This window comes from Phyllobates terribilis, unplaced genomic scaffold (genome assembly GCF_046119375.1).
Source record: "Phyllobates terribilis strain yellow unplaced genomic scaffold, ASM4611937v1 Scaffold_3__8_contigs__length_932513732, whole genome shotgun sequence".
Taxonomy (NCBI): Eukaryota; Metazoa; Chordata; class Amphibia; order Anura; family Dendrobatidae; genus Phyllobates; species Phyllobates terribilis.
Genome location: NW_027362763.1, coordinates 416,318,566 through 416,340,914, shown reverse-complemented (window position 1 = coordinate 416,340,914; position 22,349 = coordinate 416,318,566). Strand labels below are relative to the sequence as shown.

Sequence of the window (22,349 nt, the reverse complement as noted above, 5' to 3'; positions counted from 1 at the left end):
TCTCTCTTGCCCGTCCGCTCTCGCTCTCTCTTGCCCGTCCGCTCTCGCTCTCTCTCTCTTGCCCGTCCGCTCTCTCTCTTGCCCGTCCGCTCGCGCTCTCTCTCTCTCTCTTGCCCGTCCGCTCGCGCTCTCTCTCTCTCTCTTGCCCGTCCGCTCGCGCTCTCTCTCTCTCTCTTGCCCGTCCGCTCGCGCTCTCTCTCTCTTGCCCGTCCGCTCGCGCTCTCTCTCTCTTGCCCGTCCGCTCGCGCTCTCTCTCTCTCTCTCTTGCCCGTCCGCTCTCGCTCTCTCTCTCTTGCCCGTCCGCTCGCGCTCTCTCTCTCTTGCCCGTCCGCTCGCGCTCTCTCTCTCTTGCCCGTCCGCTCGCGCTCTCTCTCTCTTGCCCGTCCGCTCGCGCTCTCTCTCTCTTGCCCGTCCGCTCGCGCTCTCTCTCTCTTGCCCGTCCGCTCGCGCTCTCTCTCTCTCGCCCGTCCGCTCGCGCTCTCTCTCTCTCTCTCTCTTGCCCGTCCGCTCGCGCTCTCTCTCTCTCTCTCTTGCCCGTCCGCTCGCGCTCTCTCTCTCTCTTGCCCGTCCGCTCGTGCTCTCTCTCTCTCGCCCGTCCGCTCGTGCTCTCTCTCTCTCGCCCGTCCGCTCGCGCTCTCTCTCTCTCGCCCGTCCGCTCGCGCTCTCTCTCTCTCGCCCGTCCGCTCGCGCTCTCTCTCTCTCGCCCGTCCGCTCGCGCTCTCTCTCTCTCGCCCGTCCGCTCGCGCTCTCTCTCTCTCGCCCGTCCGCTCGCGCTCTCTCTCGCCCGTCCGCTCGCGCTCTCTCTCTCTCGCCCGTCCGCTCGCGCTCTCTCTCTCTCGCCCGTCCGCTCGCGCTCTCTCTCTCTTGCCCGTCCGCTCGCGCTCTCTCTCTTGCCCGTCCGCTCGCGCTCTCTCTCTCGCCCGTCCGCTCGCGCTCTCTCTCTCGCCCGTCCGCTCGCGCTCTCTCTCTCTTGCCCGTCCGCTCGCGCTCTCTCTCTTGCCCGTCCGCTCGCGCTCTCTCTCTTGCCCGTCCGCTCGCGCTCTCTCTCTTGCCCGTCCGCTCGCGCTCTCTCTCTTGCCCGTCCGCTCGCGCTCTCTCTCTTGCCCGTCCGCTCGCGCTCTCTCTCGCCCGTCCGCTCGCGCTCTCTCTCTCTTGCCCGTCCGCTCGCGCTCTCTCTCTCTTGCCCGTCCGCTCGCGCTCTCTCTCTTGCCCGTCCGCTCGCGCTCTCTCTCTCTTGCCCGTCCGCTCGCGCTCTCTCTCTCTTGCCCGTCCGCTCGCGCTCTCTCTCTCTTGCCCGTCCGCTCGCGCTCTCTCTCTCTTGCCCGTCCGCTCGCGCTCTCTCTCTCTCGCCCGTCCGCTCGCGCTCTCTCTCTCTCGCCCGTCCGCTCTCTCTCTCTCGCCCGTCCGCTCGCGCTCTCTCTCTCTCGCCCGTCCGCTCGCGCTCTCTCTCTCGCCCGTCCGCTCGCGCTCTCTCTCTCGCCCGTCCGCTCGCGCTCTCTCTCTCTCGCCCGTCCGCTCGCGCTCTCTCTCTCTCGCCCGTCCGTTCGCGCTCTCTCTCTCTCGCCCGTCCGCTCGCGCTCTCTCTCTCTCGCCCGTCCGCTCGCGCTCTCTCTCTCTCGCCCGTCCGCTCGCGCTCTCTCTCTCTCGCCCGTCCGCTCGCGCTCTCTCTCTCTCGCCCGTCCGCTCGCGCTCTCTCTCTCTTGCCCGTCCGCTCGCGCTCTCTCTCTCTCTCTTGCCCGTCCGCTCGCGCTCTCTCTCTCTCGCCCGTCCGCTCGCGCTCTCTCTCTCTCTTGCCCGTCCGCTCGCGCTCTCTCTCTCTCTTGCCCGTCCGCTCGCGCTCTCTCTCTCTCTTGCCCGTCCGCTCGCGCTCTCTCTCTCTTGCCCGTCCGCTCGCGCTCTCTCTCTCTTGCCCGTCCGCTCGCGCTCTCTCTCTCTTGCCCGTCCGCTCGCGCTCTCTCTCTCTCGCCCGTCCGCTCGCGCTCTCTCTCTCTCGCCCGTCCGCTCGCGCTCTCTCTCTCTCGCCCGTCCGCTCGCGCTCTCTCTCTCTCGCCCGTCCGCTCGCGCTCTCTCTCTCTCTTGCCCGCTGTCTGAGTTTCCTCTATCTTTGATATTTGTTGTAATTTAGATGCATATATAAGTGGTGCCTTGTGAATACTGTTATAGTCATTTTTGTTTTTTCGTCTACTTGGGTTGACACTTTTTTGTTTTACTTTTATTCTAGAATATTTTCACATCATGCTTAGCAGCTCTTGGATTGAGGTAAGACCAGTAGTAGATCCGGCTTAAAGGGAGTCTGTCACAAAATGACTGTTCAAACCAAACCTAGGTGCTTGTTGATGTGGAATAACAATTCAGTGCAGCTTCTCACTTACTAGTTCACTTCCCTCTTCTTTGATTGACAGGTCTGGCCTCACATGAGCCAAAGAAGGGTGGGGATATATGGAACTCAAGTAGGTGGAAAGGCACATGAAATGGTTTTACCGAGGCAAGGGTGCACCGAACACCTATTCTTGGTTTGAGCAGTCATTTTGTACTGACAGACAAAAGGGAATCAGCAACCAAGTTTTTCCTACCACATCTGAGAGCAGGTTAATGTATGGGCAGAGACCCTGATTCCTGTGATGTATCACGTACTGAGCTACTTGCTGTCATTTTTTTTAAATAAAAATCACAGTTTTCTCTGCTGCAGATCTACCAGTTCCTTGAAGCCTGATCTCTGTATAACCCCGCCCCCACCATTGATTGGTAGAATTCTGCCCATATACAGTGTACACAGAAAGCTACCAATCAGTGGTGAGAGCGGGGTTATACAGAGCTCATGAATATGCTTGACTACCTGGCAGCAGGTTTACTAGTCCTCTCATGATAAACTCACGGTTTAATCAGCTGGAGATTATCAAAACTACAGCAAACAGACTGATAAGTGACACATCGCTGGAATCAGGATCTCTGCCCCTACATTATGCTACTCTCAGATTAGTTAGCAAAAAAACAGATTTCCTTTTAAGTGTCCATATAATGTAACCACAGTGTCAAGTTCAAACATTAAGTATAATTCTCCATAGAACTTTGTGAGAAATGGGAACATCTATTTTGAGTGAAGGTAGATTTTTATTCTTGAAGTGAGTATATTGAGAATGAATGATCAGCCCAGACTGAGAAAGAAGCAGATTTCTCTGATAAGATATATTACACATTTTCTTATTTTCATCTGCACTATTGATTTGTGAAATAAAAACGGCCGTTCCTTTTGAGGTTTTAGCAATACAGTTGCCTGTTTGGGCTTAGCAAGAACCATTAAAGATGGTTTCAATGAATAAGGCTTACAGCTTTAGTACTGTGACCAGAGGTAATTCTGGCAGATGGCTCCATAGGGCATGGCTTGGGGTTAGCGTGTACAACATATGTAGGATATGAGAATAAACTGAACATCTTTCTATCCTGCAGGCGAGATGCTGTTCTGCTTTAGAAATACCTGTTCACTCGGAAGTCTTACAAGTTATTCTTGAGTATATCTACACCGACGAGGCTCCTGCTGTGAAAGGTAGGCTTACATCTAAGGAGGGTCTCTTGTCCTAGATGAAGGGACACACTTTGGGCAGGAAAAGCAAAGACCCTTTTACATGAGACGATAATTGGCCGAATTGTTCATTACTGACCACTGAGCAATGTGAAGATGGCAGCTGAATAATGAACAAATGCAAAAAGAAAAAATAATGCCAGCACATCTCCCCATGTAAACGGGAAATATGCAAAATGTATGAGGAACAAAACTATTGCTCATGTCTATGCAGTTTCCTTTCACATGTGTAAAAGGACCTTTAATTGAACGCCAATCAGTTTGGTGAATGGTGCTTGGCATGTGCAGAAATCTGCAGTGTAAAAGGACCCTTAAAAGAAAAGGTATGATCCACTCACCCTCAATGACGTAGCCAGCAATCCTCGGCTCTGGTGAAAAGTCACTCCTGCTAGACAATGAGATTGAAGGTAGAAATATCCAGACGTTTTTTGAAATAAAAAAAAAATGCAATAACTTTATTTATAGACTTGAATATAGACATCCCCAGGACTATAAAGAGAATGCGAGAGTTTTTCCTACTCGTTCACTCCTTACCCATGAGTAAAGACTGAGCTTCAGTTCGAAACGCGTAAGAAAGCTCATTCTTTTTATAGTACTGGGAATGTCCTTTTTCATTCAAGTCTACAAATAAAGTTATTGCATTTTTTTTTTTTTTTTTTTAAAACGGATGAATATATCTAGCTTCAATCTGATTGTTAGCATCTAGCAGGAGTGGTTTTTCAACAGAGCCAAGGACCGAGGATTGCTGACTGAGCTTCAGTTCGAAACGCGTAGGAAAGCTCTCATTCTTTTTATAGTACTGGGATTATCCTGTTTTATTAAAGTTTACAAATAAAGTTATTGCCCTTTTTTTTTTTTTTTTTTACCCAAAAAACTGCTCGATATCTCTACCTTCAATCTAATTAGGGCCCTTAGTAGTAGTAGTAGTGTCTTGTAGATGGTGTGAAGGGCATGGAGACATCTGCTTATCATTGGATCTCCTTTGTACTCTTGTCGGCAGCCCATAAACTGTTAACTTCCGTCCCTTGTGGTGTGAAAAGGATTCTGATTCAGATTTTCTAACATGTCGTCAAATATTTTTGTGCAATAGTAAATGTTTCTAGTGGTTGGAAAAAAACCCTTTATTTGCCCCATCCATCGTGTGATTTCAGTGTCTGTAATGATAAGCTCCATGTTATTCATACTTGATAGTGGCTTGTGACCATGCACCCAGATCTCCTAGTTCTCTCTTTATTTCTGGTCGGTAGTGGTGTCTGATTTTCCAAGACTATAAATGTCTGCAATGTAAGTAGTTTTGGCTGAGATCATGACTTGCTTCTCATGAATATTGGCTGATATGCTCCATGAAGATCAATCAGTAAGCCCATCATGATCTCATTTCTAAAGTTGTGCCGGGTTCAAATGTAATAATTCTCCTGTTTTAAAACATTTTTTTCCCTTCAGAGTCGGCAAATGTGGAATTTATTTGTAATGTCCTGGTGATGGCAGATCAGTTACTCATTGTCCGGTTAAAGGAGATATGTGAAGTCACACTTACCGAAAAACGTGAGTAGGCGAGAAAGCATTTCTGAGAATGTGTTATGTGCGCCTTTGTGTTTTTTATCAAAGAACAGTTACTGACATGGAAAGTTGTATATAAACAAGACTACATAAAGGCTCCCTGACATCTGTGATCCATTACTACATAAGTCAGAAGAAGTTACATGTAAATCATGCACTAACCTAAAACCATGTTTCTATCCAGCAGAAATTAGACCATATGGCACAGCCAAAATATCATTCACCTGGGGCCACCGCAGGTGAGCGGGGTTTCTGCTGTGCAGATAGCAGCAGGTGTGGCCTCATCCTAATACAGGGGTGGGGTACCTTTTTTTTCTTTTGTCAAGGGCCATTTGGATATTCATAATCTCATTCGCAGACCATACAAAAGTATCAACATTGATGGCTTATCCAAGGATAGGTCGTCAGTGTCTGATCAGTTAGGGTTCCACACCCGGCACCCCTGCTGATCAGCTGTTCTTGATACCGGTGGCGGCCGGAAGTGCTCAGTTTTGGAGCTGCACATAACAGCTCCTTCTACTGCTTAGTGGTTACGACCGAGTACTGCACATCCGCCCCCTATTATATAGGGGGCGGATGTGCAGAACCCGGCTGCGGCCACTATTCCGCCAACAGAGCTGTGTTAAAGGGGTAAACAAAAAGCCAATTGCATATTAAGATGATGGTGACACACAGCACCATGCCTGGCTCTGTGGATCCAAGAGCACTAACTCCAAAAAATGTAAAAAACAGGAGAAAGACAGAGTTTGTAGGTATGAAAGTAGAAAATATTTATTAAACATGAATATCAAAGTTTTTATTATCATAAAAAGCAGGACATTTAAATAGATGTCAGCCATAGTACATCCAAAACCATATCATATAGTACATTGCAAGTGCGATTAAAAACCCTCAGAAGGAAAAGCCATAACCAGTGTCCTGGACAGCGCAAAAAAGTATTAATTGTTAGTTCTCAACAAAGTGTAATTGGGAGGGGTTAAACTTACCAAAATGGAAGGGTCAGTACAGGCTGGCAAAAAGGTGGAAAGTAACAGGCCCGACGCGCGTTTTGCATGTTTGAATACCGCTTTCTCAATGGGCTGCAAACTCTGTCTTTCTCCTGTGTTAAATTAGTTACGTTTTTAACTAATTAACTTCCCCCTAATGTGATGGCTGGAGCTGTTTCTCTTTGGTGCGGCTGTGATGTTAAATGCTATTGGTGATGTTGCTACTCGTAACTGTTTCTCCAGGTTTGCACAGGTTTGAACATCTTTCCAGACATGTGCTGTCCATATACCAAACAGACCGCACACGAATAGCCAGTGAACCAATTTTTTTCAGTGTTGTAGTTCTCATGAATGTTTTTCTACACGAAAATTACAGTCTGTATGGATAAAATCACAGCAACAGCTAGTCTAATTCGTTTTTCAAATGAGAATCACTCATAGATTTCAATGTGTGTGCAAAAAAAACCCCTAAAGAATACATTCCTTATCAACACCATAATGGATTCTTAATGGATTCTTTCCAAAACTGCACAGGAAATTGTGTTACGCCTTGTATTTCTGTTACATTTCTTTTTTCAAATTAGGGATGTATACTATGGTTGTCCAAAATAGATGACAAACCGAGCACTGCACGAAAGAAAAAAAATCTGCTTTTCTTTTTCTGGATGAAAAATGGACGATTTTTCATAATCTCGGGTGCACTTAGCCTAAAACAGCTAGTAACTTCTAATGGGATGTTTATTTAATTTTCTACTCAAGGCTTTAAAGGCAATCTGTCAGCAGGTTTTTGCTATGTAATCTGAAGACAGCATGCTGTAGGGGCGAAAAGACAGATTTCAGCGATTCCTCTCTTATCCAATCGTGGTTTTGCTTGCTTTCAATGATTGTTTTAGCTCCAGGAGCTTATCATTGCTCTGACACAGCAGCTAGCCTCCTGGTCCAGCAACGTCCCCTCCCCTGTGATAAGCACCTCACTGTCTATGGACATTATATATACTGAGTCTGGTGTGGGTGGGATTAGCTTTCTCAGCTCTGCTGCATTCTAAATCTAAAAGCTCTGATTTGTGTGAGAACGGCTGCACCCAGTGATACATCGTTAGAATCAGAGTCTCTGCCCCTACATCAGGCTGCTCTCAGATGAGGTAACAAAAACCTGCTGACAGATTACCTAATCTTTTTGCGACCAGGCCATTTTATGCACTTTTGACAAACATACAGTACAGACCAAAAGTTTGGACACACCTTCTCATTTAAAGATTTTTCTGTATTTTCATGACTATGAAAATTGTACATTCACACTGAAGGCATCAAAACTATAAATTAACACATGTGGAATTATATACTTAACAAAAACGTGTGAAACAACTGAAAATATGTCTTATATTCTAGGTTCTTCAAAGTAGCTACCTTTTGCTTTGATGACTGCTTTGCACACTCTTGGCATTCTCTTGATGAGCTTCAAGAGGTAGTCACCGGAAATGGTCTTCCTACAATCTTGAAGGAGTTCCCAGAGATGCTTAGCACTTGTTGTCCCTTTTGCCTTCACTCTGCGGTCCAGCTTACCCCAAACCATCTCGATTGGGTTCAGGTCTGGTGACTGTGGAGGCCAGGTCATCTGGCGTAGCACCCATCACTCTCCTTCTTGGTCAAATAGCCCTTACACAGCCTGGAGGTATGTTTGGGGTCATTGTCCTGTTGAAAAATAAATGATGGTCCAACTAAACGCAAACCGGATGGAATAGCATGCCGCTGCAAGATGCTGTGGTAGCCATGCTGGTTCAGTATGCCTTCAATTTTGAATAAATCCCCAACAGTGTCACCAGCAAAGCACCCCCACACCATCACACCTCCTCCTCCTCCATGCTTCACGGTGGGAACCAGGCATGTAGAGTCCATCCTTTCACCTTTTCTGCGTCGCACAAAGACACGGTGGTTGGAACCAAAGATCTCAAATTTGGACTCATCAGACCAAAGCACAGATTTCCACTGGTCTAATGTCCATTCCTTGTGTTATTTAGCCCCAACAAGTCTCTTCTGCTTGTTGCCTGTCCTTAGCAGTGGTTTCCTAGCAGCTATTTTACAATGAAGGCCTGCTGCACAAAGTCTCTTCTTAACAGTTGTTGAAGAGATGTGTCTGCTGCTAGAACTCTGTGTGGCATTGACCTGGTCTCTAATCTGAGCTGCTGTTAACGTGCGATGTCTGAGGCTGGTGACTCGGATAAACTTATCCTCAGAAGCAGAGGTGACTCTTGGTCTTCCTTTCCTGGGGCGGTCCTCATGTGAGCCAGTTTCTTTGTAGCGCTTGATGGTTTTTGCAACTGCACTTGGAGACACTTTCAAAGTTTTCTTAAAGTAATGATGGCCACTCGTTTTTCTTTACTTAGCTGCTTTTTTCTTGCCATAATACAAATTCTAACAGTTTATTCAGTAGGACTATCAGCTGTGTATCCACCAGACTTCTGCACAACACAACTGATGGTCCCAACCCCATTTATAAGGCAAGAAATCCCACTTATTAAACCTGACAGGGCACACCTGTGAAGTGAAAACCATTTCCGGTGACTACCTCTTGAAGCTCATCAAGAGAATGCCAAGAGTGTTCAAAGCAGTCATCAAAGCAAAAGGTGGCTACTTTGAAGAACCTAGAATATAAGACATATTTTCAGTTGTTTCCCACTTTTTTGTTAAGTATATAATTCCACATGTGTTAATTCATAGTTTTGATGCCTTCAGTGCGAATGTACAATTTTCATAGTCATGAAAATACAGAAAAATCTTTAAATGAGAAGATGTGTCCAAACTTTTGGTCTGTACTGTATATAAGAGCATTTAGGGAAATGCCACCAAGCAGCCAGTCATGGGCGCCAACACATTTTTACAAAGAGTAACCTTTTGGAACAATTGCATAAAATACTTATGGCTAAAAGTCTGATCCAAACAGAGCCTGAGATGCACAAAACCTTCTTAAGTTAAAATTCAAGATGTGCTGAGTCGATTAGTTCATACATACTACTTGTGCCCATGTCTACACGCACATATCGCTTATTTGAAAATCTCTTTTAACCAAATACAATGTACAATCAAGTAGTGATCAAATTAACCGGTTCCCGACCGCCCACTGTAGATAAACGTCGGCGCTTGCCGGGCTCTGTGCAGCGCCGACGTTTAAAAACGGTGGGTGGTCTCGCAGTGCTCAGGACCCCCAGGGTCCTGCAAGCACTGCGATTCCGGTGCAGAGCGTTAGCTCTGACAGGGTACATCATCGGGACCTGATTAGATCAGGTCCCAGTGATGTTAACCCTTTGCTGTCTTCTATATGCTGCGATCTATAGTGATTGCGGCATATAGGAGACAGCAAGAGGAGAGGGGGTCGTCTTACTTACCTCCGAAGACCTCCGTTTCCTTCCAGGACCTGGGGTTGCTATGGCAGCTGGAGGTCACATGACCGCCTCCAGCTCTGCCATATATGGTGTCCTTCCTGTCTGGCTTCAGCCTGTATGTAGCTGATTCCAGACAGGAGACTGAAACAGTAAGTGAAGATCTCATGTAATGTAATATATGTCTATTACATTACATGAGATCAGTGATCAGAAAAATAAAAATTAATGTCCCATACAGGGACTAAGTAAAAATGTAAAAAAAAGTAAAAAAAAAGTTTTTAAACTATTAAAAAAAAAAATCACAAAATAAATAAAAATAAATAAATAAAATAATAAACCAATAAATCCGCATATTATTACAAAACCAAAAAAAGTACACATATTTGGTATCGCCGCGTCCGAAACAACCCGAGCTATAAAACTGTCACACTAATTAACTCCTTCTGTGCACACCGTAATAAAAATAAATAAAAAACGGAGCAAAAAAATATGCTTTTTCATCATATCGCCAAACAAAAAGTGGAAAAAAATGCGATCAAAAAGCAGAATAGAAATAAAAATGGTACCACTGAAAACTTCATCTTGTTCCGCAAAAAAAAGCCGCCATACAACTCCATCAGCCGAAAAATAAAAAAGTTATAGCGCTCAGAATAAAGCAATGCAAAAAAAATATTTTTTTTTCTATAAAATTGTTTTATTGTGTAAAAGCGCCAAAACATAAAAAAAATACAGTAAGTGTAGTATCGCTGTAAACGTACTGACCCGAAGAATAACGCTGCCTGATCACTTTTACCACACGCAGAACGGCATAAAAAAAACCTCAAAAAACAATTCCTGAAGTGTTTGTTTTTGTTAACTTTACCTCCCAAAAAACGGAATAGAAAGCGATCAAAAAATGTCAGGTACCCAAAAATGGTTCCAATAAAAATGTCAACTCGTCCCGCAAAAAACAAGCCGTCACATGACTCTATCGGCCGAAATATGGAAAAATTATAGCTCTCAAAATATGGTGATGCAAAAACTAGATTTTGCAAAAAAAGCGTATTTTAGTGTGTGACAGCTGTCAGTCATAAAAACCCGATATAAATCTGGTATCTCTGTAATCGCACCGACCCGAAGAATAAAGTAATCTAATCAGTTATATCACACTAGGAACGGCGTAAAAAATAAATAAAACCATTTCTTCACCTGCTACTGATTTGTTTATTATGTCTCCCAAAGATCGCAGTAAGGCTCTGCCCACATTTATCCTGCGCTCTGCGCTGAGCACTTACACCAGAGTTTCCGTGTAAATCTCTGAAATACGTGATTCAGCCAGAACCCATGATGGAAGATTTCCTGTAATGAGGCAGATATAGGCCACTGTGGACGCCGTCTAGCCTGGGATCCCACGGTGTCATTTGTTTTAGGCGTGCATAAAAGTGCGGTTGGCCACAGTTTTGTGCACTTCTGAAAAAAAGGACACCACTAAACAGAGGCCAGACGGAGTCCAGAGTAACTCTGCTGCCTCATTATAGTGAATGGATCCTGGAGGGGTTTCATCTGAATTACATCACTTGGAAATTTAGATGGAAACCCCGATGTAAGTGCTCAGCCTAGAGCGCCGGATAAATGTTACGTAAAATGTTCCCAATAAAAGCTTCAACTCAGTCCTCAAAAAAAGCTAGTCCCCACTCAGGTCCGTCATCTGTTAAAAATATTCCAAGTTACTGGTAGCAGAAAGGCTCTGGAAAAGCAAAATGGTCCTTGCCCCCCAAAAGAAATTCAGAAAATTTTGTGCTCCCAAATCCAAATGCCTATTCTACAATAATTTGTTCTCCAATTGTCAAATAGCACTCCGTCCCCCCCAGATCTCGCCATATGGCTGAGCGGTACGATACAGCCACATATGGGGTATTGACACTTTTAGAAGAAATTGAGTGACACATTTCGGCACCATTTTTACCCATTGCCCTGTGTGAAAATGTAAAATCTGAGGGTAAAACATTTTTTTGTGGTAAAAATATAATTATGCTTTTTTCACTGCCCAATGGTATAAATTTAAAAATTAAAAAATGCTCACTACTTCCCTAGATGAATTCCTTGAGAGGTGTAGTTTACAAAATGGGGTCACTTGTGGGGGTTTCTGCTGTTTTAGCATGTCAGCGACTCTTCAAATGTGACATGGTGTCTGCTGCCTATCCCAGCCAACATAGCGCTTCTTTCTCTTCCGAACCCTGCCGTACACCAAAGCAGTGGTTTTCCCCCACATATGGGGTATCGGTGTACTCAGGAGAAATTGTACAACAAATTTCATAGTGCAATTTATCCTGTTACCCTTATGATAATGCAAAATTAGGGAATGAAAAACATTTGTTGAGGGAAAAATGTGAAAATTTTATTTTTACGGCTCAATATTATAAACTTCTGTGAAGCAGCTGGGGGTGCAAGGTGCTCACCACACATCTAGATAAGTTCCCTAAGGGGTCTAGTTTCCAAAATGGTGGCACTTGTGGGGGGTTTCCACTGTTTAGGCACATTAGGGGCTCCCCAAATGTGACATGGCGTCCGCTAATTATTCAAACAAATTTTACATTCAAAAAGTCAAATGGCACTCCTTCCCTTTCAAACCCTGCCATGTGCCCAAACAGTAATTTGCCTCCACATATGGGGTATCGGCGTGTTCAGGAGAAATTGCACAACAAATTTCATGGTGCAATTTATCCTGTTACCCTTATGATAATACAAAATTAGGGAATGAAAAACATTTTTTGAGGGAAAAATGTGAAAATTTTATTTTTGCGGCTCAATATTATAAACTTCTGTGAAGCAGCTGGGGGTGCAAGGTGCTCACCACACATCTAGATAAGTTCCCTAAGGGGTCTAGTTTCCAAAATGGTGGCACTTGTGGGGGGTTTCCACTGTTTAGGCACATTAGGGGCTCCCCAAATGTGACATGGCGTCCGCTAATTATTCAAACAAATTTTACATTCAAAAAGTCAAATGGCGCTCCTTCCCTTTCAAACCCTGCCATGTGCCCAAACAGTAATTTGCCTCCACATATGGGGTATCGGCGTGTTCAGGAGAAATTGCATGACAAATTTCATGGTGCAATTTATCCTATTACCCTTATGATAATGCAAAATTAAGGGATGAAAAACGGTTTTGTGGGAAAAATGTGAAAATTTTATTTTTACAGCTCAATATTATAAACTTCTGTGAAGCACCTTGGGGTTCAAGGTGCTCACCACACATCTAGATAAGTTCCCTAAGGGGTCTAGTTTCCAAAATGGTGTCACTTGTGGGGGGGTTTCCACTGTTTAGGCACATCAGGAGCTCTCCAAACGCAACATAGCGTCTGCTAATTATTCAGACAAATTTTACATTCAAAAAGTCTAATGGCGCTCCTTCCCTTCCGAACCCTGCAGTGCGCCCAAACAGTGGTTTTCCCTCACATATGGGGTATCAGCACGCTCAAGAGAAATTGCACAAAAAAATTTGGGGTCCATTTTTTCATGTTACCCCTGTAAAAATAAAAAAAATTGGGTCTAAAGTAACATTTTTGTGAAAAAAGTTAAATGTTAATTTTTTTCTTCCACATTCCAAAAATTCCTGTGAAGCACCTGAAGGGTTAATAAAGTTCTTGAATGTGGTTTTGAGCACCTTGAGGGGTGCAGTTTTTAGAATGGTGTCACTTTTGGGTATTTTCTGTCATAAAGACCCCTCAAAGTGACTTCAAATATGATGTGGTCCCTAAAAAAATGTTTTTGTAAATTTTGTTGGAAAAATGAGAAATCGCTGGTCAACTTTTAACCCTTATAGCTCCCTAACAAAAAAAAAATTTTGGTTCCAAAATTGTGCTGATGTAAAGTAGACATGTGGGAAATGTTATTTATTAACTATTTTGTGTGACATATCTCTCTGATTTAAGGGCATGAAAATTCAAAGTTTGAAAATTGCAAAATTTTCAAAATTTTCGCCAAATTTCCGATTTTTTTACAAATAAACACAAGTTATATCAAAGAAATTTTACCACTATCATGAAGTACAATATGTCACGAAAAAACAGTCTCAGAATCAGGGGAATACGTTGAAGCGTTCCAGAGTAATTACTTCATAAACTGGCAGTGGTCAGAATTGAAAAAATTGGCCCGGTCACGAAGGCAAAAACAGGCTCTGGCGCGAAGTGGTTAACTTCAAGGGTAGATTAGATGCACAGCTGCTCACTTTTTTACTCTCTCATAAGGAGAGTGATAACATGAGGAAAGGTTCCTTCCACCTGGGGTCAGGAATAGGTTGTGATTAACCCCCCCCCCCTACCTGCTTACATCTACTCCTGAATACTCTTTCCGACTTCCCCCTTTTGGTCACCCGCAACTTGGGAATAAAATGCAATAACGGGCGATCAAAACATCGTATCTACACCAAAATGGTATCAATAAAAACCATTAGCTCGGCGCACAAAAAATAAGCCCTCACACGGCCTCAGATCCCGAAAAAAAAATTTTTTAACAAATTTTGGATTTTTTTTTCACCACTTTAATAAAAAGGAACCTATACATGTTTGGTATCTACAAACTCATAATGACCTGGAGAATAATAATGACAGTTTCAGCATTTAGTGAACATGGTAAAAAAAAAAACCAACAAAAAACAATTGTGGAATTGCACTTTTTTTGCAATTTCACCGCGCTTGGAATTTCTTTCCTGTTTTCCAGTACTCGATATGGTAAAACCCATGGTGTCGTTCAAAAGTACAACTCATCCCTCAAAAAACAAGCCTTCACATGGCCATATTGATGGAAAAATAAAAAAGTTATGGCTCTGGGAAGAAGAGCAAAAAACGAAACCGCAAAAACGGAAAAGGGCCGCGGCGTGAAGGGGTTAATCTCTCATGCCACTGTCACTAGTGAGGAATCTGACAAAGGAGATCACTCCCATTGTCAGCCAAGCGGCACACCCCTGCGGCACAATCGCGGAGTGCTGATGGTTGCCTTGGGAGGCTTGACAATGGCCTCTTTATCTGCCATATCGCTCAGCCGATCAGATCTGACAATGGGGATAATGCACTGTAGTGCACAAGTACTACAGTTTATTTTATTTTTTTTAATCAGATTATTAAGAAAATTACACAATAAAGTTTTTACAAAGAAAGATCAGTAGAACAAAGATATTCAATGTTACATAGTATCATTATATATTATTGTTATACATAAAATACCATAAAGTTGTCATCATCTTCCAAGGATTTGATTTTTTTTTTCCATACAACCCTCCCCCACTCCCCTGATAACACTCCAACTACAGTGTATTATTAATGTGATCAAAGGATTGCATGTCCCAGTAACTACTGGAAAAAAAAAATTTTTTTAAATGTTACAAAACAAAAAAGAAAAAATCATAAAATCACAGTTATATTAATAAAAATGTTTTATCTGTAAAACAAACAAAAAAATACCTGCCGCATTAGTAACAACCCAAACCATAAAACTGTATCAATTTTATCTCATACTGTGAATGTAGGAAAGAAATGAAAAACTCTGCCATATTTGCTATTTTTGTTTTTCTTGGTTCAAAAACAAAATACCCCAAAAAAAGAGATAAAAAGGGATCAAGAAGTCATTTGTATTCCAAAATGGTACCAATAAAAAAAGTACAGCTCATTAAGCATAAACCAAGCCATAATACAGTTCTATAAGCAGAAAAAAGTTAGTGCTCTCTGATGACCAAAAAAAAAGTGAAAGTCGTAGTAAAACGTTAAAATTATAAATTGGGTATCAATGTAATTGTAACATTAACGTACTAATTACATGGCACGGTGAACACTTTAAAGAATAGATTTTTAAAAGAACTTCCAGATTCAGTGTTTTTTGTATATGCCTACTACTACAAACAAAAACAGTAGTATGTCCCAAAAAAGTGGTACCAGGAAAGTCTCCATCTTGTCCCACAAAAAACAAGCCTTGATATATCTCCGTCAATGGAAAAATGAAAAAGTTATGGGCATCAGAATATTGTGACCAAAAAAATGCACTTGGCCATGCATATCATCCATATCTGCTTCTGGCAGCCCCCTTTGTAATTACCCATCAATGACGTCCCAAATGTGCTTCACGGAAGACAAGTCTGGAGATCCTGCTAGCAGTGGAAACATGTTTAGGTCACGTATGCTGCTCACAGTACGCGGTTTGGCATTGTGGTGTTGAAAAATGGCTGCTAGGACACTTTGGAGAAATGTGTTCATGACCAAATCAGCGTAATGCCAAAGTGAGTCCCGCTTTAGTCTTGGATGCAATTTAAGCCAGCCATTGGTCTGGTAACAGCATGGTCAATGTAACGAAGAGACCTTTACGAGAGAGAGGTAAATAATTATCTGTTACATTTACACGCCCGAAAATTATGCATGACAGAGCGCACGTTTGCTCTGTTGGTACCATTATAGTCTATGGCCCTGTTGGCTCATACGCCCGAATCCCGTTTTGCGGGGGGTTTGGACATAACCCCCGGCAGCCACTGAATAGGTGCTTGAACGCAGGGTGAAAGCACCCTTACATGAAGAGACAGATGGATTTGCACAAGCCCACATCCACAGAAAATCTGTGGCTAGTTCTCCAAGATGTTTGGAACAACCTCCCTGCCAAGTTCCTTCAAAAATTGTGTGCAAGTATAGCTAGAAGAATTGATGCTGTTTTGAAGGCAAAGGGTGGTCATACCAAATATTTGACACTATTCACACTTCTATTTTTTAAAGCATTATATCCCCCAAAAAATTTATCTGATACAAGCTACGTTGCAGCAATCCTGCTCAGTCCTTATTATAACCATATCACAAGTTGGATTTTTCGAAGCCCAGCCTCAGTTGTAGTGACCTCTATAAGAACACCTTCCCACATATCACTGCTATGTACTTCTCAGCTGGTAGGAAACGTGATCATGGATGACTTTTCTGCTGTTTGTTTATTCTGCAATGCTGGACAAATAGGAATACTCCAAGATCCACATAGATAATCCATAAGTAAATGAACTTCTATTTGTCGTCTTCATGACATTTACTGTTGGGGAGAAAAACATGTTATGTGGTTGCAGAGACTCACAATAATATATTGTAATAGGTTGTTGACTTCTACCGGTTTACTTGTGAACTCAGATTATGCTGTTTAATGTAAGGGTGTCCGCCCGGATTAGCAGAATGTGTGGAATAAAAGAATTTATGATACTCCACTAAATATGATATTAAAGGAGCCCATACACATTAGATGAACGTTGGATATACCTGCTGGTTTTGGCACAACCAACTTGCCGGACTTCTCAAGCTTTTTCTGAGACCTCACCACCAGTCTGCTAACATTGAATAATTCAATGTTGAACTAAGTATTGCGGCATCCATAGAAAGGACTGTGCAGCAAATGATCACTGGTGTATATAAACCGATAAAAGAGTAAATAGCCATAAGAAAAGATATATCTATAAATATAATTTTATTGATCTATACAAATTATTAAAATCTGCATTAAAAACAACTCCTTGAGAAAGCCACAGCAAACATACGTCGGAGTTCTGGGGTCGTGATTATTGTGTCGGTTTCTCTCTCTTACTCATGGTATGTTTGTAATTTGATATTTGCATTGAATTCTCACTGTATTATCTATTCATGCTATTCTTAATCCATTTGGTGGACATTTATATATATATATATATATATATATATATATATATATATATATATATATATATATATATATATATATATATATATATATATATAGTACATTTCATTATTATATTTCAGTGCTGTATACAGCCATTTTCAACTATTAAAGAATATAACACTATACTATACCTGTCCCTGATGCATTTGTCATGAGCTTTCTTTTGTGCATTTGCCCCCCCATGTTTTTAATGCAGATTTTATTATTTGTATGTTTCAATAAAATTATATTTATAGATATCTTTTCTTGTGGCTATTCACTCTTTTATAGGTTTATATATGTGTGTACTTAAATGATCACTTCTTTAACAACCAAGTTCCCAGCTGAGCCTCACAAACAACTAGCTTTTAACCCCTTCACGATCGATGACATATATTTACTTCGCCGACCGTGTCCCTGCCTATGATGCGGACTCACACGCTGAGCCCACATCTTTCCCCATACTTGATGGCTGATTTAATCAGCCATCAAGTGCCTCTAACAGCCACAGGTGGATCCAAGATTCACCCAGGGCTGTTAACCAGTTAAATGCCGCTGTCAATCACTGACAGCGGCATTTAACACACACAGACAGGAAGCTTGTCATTGATCCCACCCATCAGCGCAGCAGTCACATGATGGGGGGGGCGCCAATCGGTTATCATGATAGCTAGGGGTCTGCTGATGCCCCCCCCCCCCGTGCCTCTCATCGCGATCCTCCTGTGAAGGCCAGCGTTTATAAGAGATCGGGATTTTTGCTATACATAGCAGTGCTGATGTACTGCTCTGTATTGCACAGGCGATTGGATGATCGCAGCTTCAAGCTTCCTACGGCGACTATTAAATACAGTAAAAATAAAAAAGTTTTACAAAATATTAAAAATATAATAAAATCACCCTCGTTTTGCCCCATTAAAAATAAAAACATAAAAAAATGCACATATTTGGTATCGCTGTGTTCAGAAATGTCCAATCTATCAAAATATAAAGTAAATTAATCAGATCGGTAAATGGTATAACAAGAAAAAAAATCAAAATGACAGAATTACGTTCGTTTGGTCAACGCATCATTGCATTAAAATGCAATAAAAGGCGATCAAAACATCGTATCTACCCCAAAATGGTATTCGTAACAACATCAGCTCAGAGCGCAAAAAATAAGCCCTCACAAGGCAGGAAAATGGCGAAAACCCCAAATCAAAAACTATACATGTTTGGTATCTATATACTCGTACTGACTTGGGGAATCATGTTGCCAGGTCAGTTTTACCATATACTGAACATGGTAAATAAACCCCAAAAACCATTGTGGAATTACACTTTTTTGCAATTTCACCGCATTTAGATTTTTTTTTCTCATTTTCCAGTACACTATGTGGCAGAATGAATGGTGTCATTCAAAAGTACAACTTGTCCCTCAAAAAACAAGCCCTCATACGGCTAACTGGCTGGAAAAATAAAAAAAAGTTATGGCTCTTGGAAGAAGGGGAGGAAAAAAATAAAAGATCGGAAAGTCACCTGTGGTAAAGCAGATGGCTGCCAGAGAACACATGCAGTCTGAGCATACATGTGTATGGTGGTCGGCTCGCTGGACTGTTGGCCGAGCGATCATTGGGCTCTCTTTTTTTTTTTGACCTCCTCCTAAACCATTTTTAGGAAAATATGGATCAGTCTGTAATGTGACCCTTTGAAGATTTGTTCAGTGATTGGTTCCCCGCTATCTAAACTGTATGGCTAGCTTAATACTGATCCTCACAAGTGTATTTGCCCTTAATGTACATTAAGACATAATGAGACCACTGGTGGCATGTACAGAAGACGACATGATAATGAGACCACTGGTGGCATGTACAGAAAACATAATATCACTGGTGGCATATACATAAGACTAGACATAATAATGAGACAACTGGTGGCATGTACATGAGACTAGACATAATATTGAGACCACTGGTGGCATGTACAGAAGACTAGACATAATAATATCACTGGTGGCATGTGCAGAAGACTAGACATAATAATGAGACCACTGGTGGCATATACATGAGACTAGATATAATGAGACCACTGGTGGCATGTACAGAAGACTATACATAATAATGAGATCACTGGTGGCATGTACATGAGACTAGACCTAATAATGAGACCACTGGTGGCATGTACATGAGACTAGACCTAATAATGAGACCACTGGTGGCATGTACAGAAGACTAGACATAATAATGAGACCACTGGTGGCATGTACAGAAGACTAGACATAATAATGAGACCACTGGTGCCATGTACAGAAGACTAGACATAATAATGAGACCACTGGTGGCATGTACAGAAGACTAGACATAATATTGAGACCACTGGTGGCATGTACAGAAGACTAGACATAATATTGAGACCACTGGTGGCATGCACAGAAGACTTGACATAATAATGAGACCAAAGTGTGGATGTTTTTTTCCAAAGTGAAGTGGAAAATAAACTTCTGTCAAAGCCCTTTTGTATCAGCTGATATCCTGGGGAAGAAGAGATCGGATATGTTAAAATCCAACATATTCAGTTCTTCTGGTTCCCTTACCATATACTTTATTGTTAATCTCCAGGTTTTATCATAGTCGGGCCAACTAGGAGATTACCATATGTATGGTTGTCCCAAGCATTTTCTGAAGGGAGCTAACAAATGGAAATCAAAATCCTTATTTCTAGATTATTTAATTAAAGTCTAATTTGTTCTCATCTCTATTCCAGTGACTTTGAAAAATGCTGCTGAATTGTTGGAACTTGCAGCTTTATATAATGCCAACCAGCTCAAAGTTTCCTGCTTCCAGTTCATCGGACTAAATATGGCAGCTTTATTGGAGGCCAGGTATGAAGAGTGCGTTGTTTTGCTCCATTCTTTTATGTTGAGTCTGATACAGGTCTAACGTACTTCTTTCTGTGCTCAGATTTAGTCCTTGGATTGGTTTGTGGTCTGTTATATCATCATACTTGTCATACATGTCAATGGGCTATTTCTGAGGAAGGTAAAAAAAATAAATTCACGATACTGGAGTTTAGTTGGCCTAAGGAATAAAGGGGCTAATTCTTGTGGACCATCCTGTGTTTATGTGCCCTATTAGAGCATGTGAATATCTTACATGGGGGTCTCCCACTGGACTCCTCTCTTGATTTAAATAAAGAAACCTAAACCGTAATGTATGCTAGTATCTGTCTGGGGTCTCTCGGCTCCCGGGTGTGTTAGCGGTGCCGTACCATTGTAAATCATCTGCACCTACCTCACAATCTGTAAGACGCACCCTCGCAGCCGCATGTAATGTTTGTGTAATGTAGTCACCCATCTTCATGCCGCCCGCCGCAGTTTGGGCTCTTGTGGGCCTGGAGATGCCATTGTGCATGGTTGATTGTAACATGGACAGGATAAATCAATCCCTCATACAATAGTACTCAGGTTTTTCTGTGTGTCACTGGCCTATCTTGTTGCCTTTCTCAACCACTTATGCATATGATGTAACAAGTAGCCGCAGTAGCGCTTTGCGTTCTTTGTTTTGGGATGGAGTGTATGGCAATTTATTTTGGTGAAATATTAACCATTACATGAGGTAATTATCGCAAGGGGGTACAAGATTATAATCGTGGTGGGAATGATTTTCTTGGGGGGGGATTTTTACTGCAAAGGGGTAAGTGATTGTGATAGGGGTTGGGAGGATGGACAATTCAAATTGCAGCATCTACCTGGCTATTAGCAATAAGAGATGAATTTGTTATAAATCTATATCGAAACAGCAGAAATAATCTGTCAATTTTATGAAATAGGTTGTTAGTAGCCACAACTCAGACATGCACTACATGCACTGAGTGCTATATAAGGCCCAAGCCTGAAGCCCCCCATACACAAATGTTTACGAGTCCCACCACACATGGCAATGCTAGACTTGGCCAAGCTTTCTGGTGGTCTCTGGAAGAACTGGGCTGGACTCCTGCGGCAGCGACTTATCTCCCAGAGAACAAATTGGCTGTCTGCAATCGGACTTGCCAGATTTGTTTTCTATCCCCCAACTTAATCTGTTGGGTGAAAATCGTGAGGCGCCCACACACATTAGCCTGTCAGACGATCCAGGCAATATCGGCGGGTTTAGCTGCTGTTGGTCTATTGTGTATGGGGGCCTTTAGTATCGACCAAGATGCTCATGGGCCAATGCTTTGTGCGTATTCCCAGGATAAAATGTAAGATGTAGGAAATGTAAGGCCAAATGCAGGTTTCCTGAGTGATAGCAGCCATCATCTGGGGTCAGAGAAGCCGGACCTCCAGCAATCGGCTGATCTTTAGTGGTGGTCTTTATGAGTAATGATATGTTTAATTCTGTATCCAATTTTATGCATTTTTTTTTTATCTTGACTTTTTTTTGTATTTAGGTCTTTGGATGTTTTGAGTGAAGAAGTGCTGAAGGAACTGGCAAGTTATTATAGAAAAATGGTAAATATTAATGTATATGGGAAAATCTACTATATAATGTACAAAAATGGATGAGTGAATGAATCTGGTATGCTTCCAAACATATTGTTTATGCTGGTAGTTATTGATTTAGATTAAGTGTGTCACTTCTGATGACTATAAAAGCCTGTGTGACTAGGGGTATTGTCATGTGACACTTTTATGGCAAATGCAATATCTGCAAACAGTAGTTTGGGCTCTCCCAAGCACTTATGGCATATCCTAAGGACCTACTGTAAGTGCTTCACACAAGAATACTCTTTTTAACCATTAGTGATTGCACAAGACGTTACATGACTACAGTGCTTTATATTTAAATGACAGATTCCCGCCATGGACAAGAGACTGATCACCCCATACTTGGATGGACCAGACATCAGCACTTTAGAGTATGAAGATGGTGAAATTTTCATGTCGACTAAAGATGACAATTTTTCTGAACAATTAACTCCGTAAGTGTAAGATATAGAATGGAAATTGGTAGTTTTCTGTGTTTTTGTGATACTAATTAGAATGATTACCAACTGCAGTAAGTGCATGGAAATAATATTGAAAAGTAACAGTGATATCTTTCTCCACTTTATGGTGCAGAATACGGTACATTTTATTATGGTTGGTTATTGGTGCTATAAATGTCTAATATGTCGTCCCCCTTTCTAGACCTCCAGTCTATACGGAGAACACATTCCA

General features: G+C 42.2%; 1 protein-coding gene across 1 annotated transcript in view; it reads left to right on the top strand.

Moving 5' to 3' along the window:
• IBTK (inhibitor of Bruton tyrosine kinase) overlaps window positions 1-22,349 on the top strand; it is a 108,035-nt gene that overhangs the window by 59,734 nt on the left and 25,952 nt on the right. The window contains exons 15-20 of the mRNA XM_073675619.1: window positions 2,222-2,259; window positions 3,448-3,544; window positions 5,024-5,125; window positions 19,916-20,033; window positions 21,581-21,641; window positions 21,984-22,111. Coding sequence (XP_073531720.1) covers window positions 2,222-2,259; window positions 3,448-3,544; window positions 5,024-5,125; window positions 19,916-20,033; window positions 21,581-21,641; window positions 21,984-22,111 — 544 coding nt within the window. The remainder of the gene's footprint in view (window positions 1-2,221; window positions 2,260-3,447; window positions 3,545-5,023; window positions 5,126-19,915; window positions 20,034-21,580; window positions 21,642-21,983; window positions 22,112-22,349) is intronic.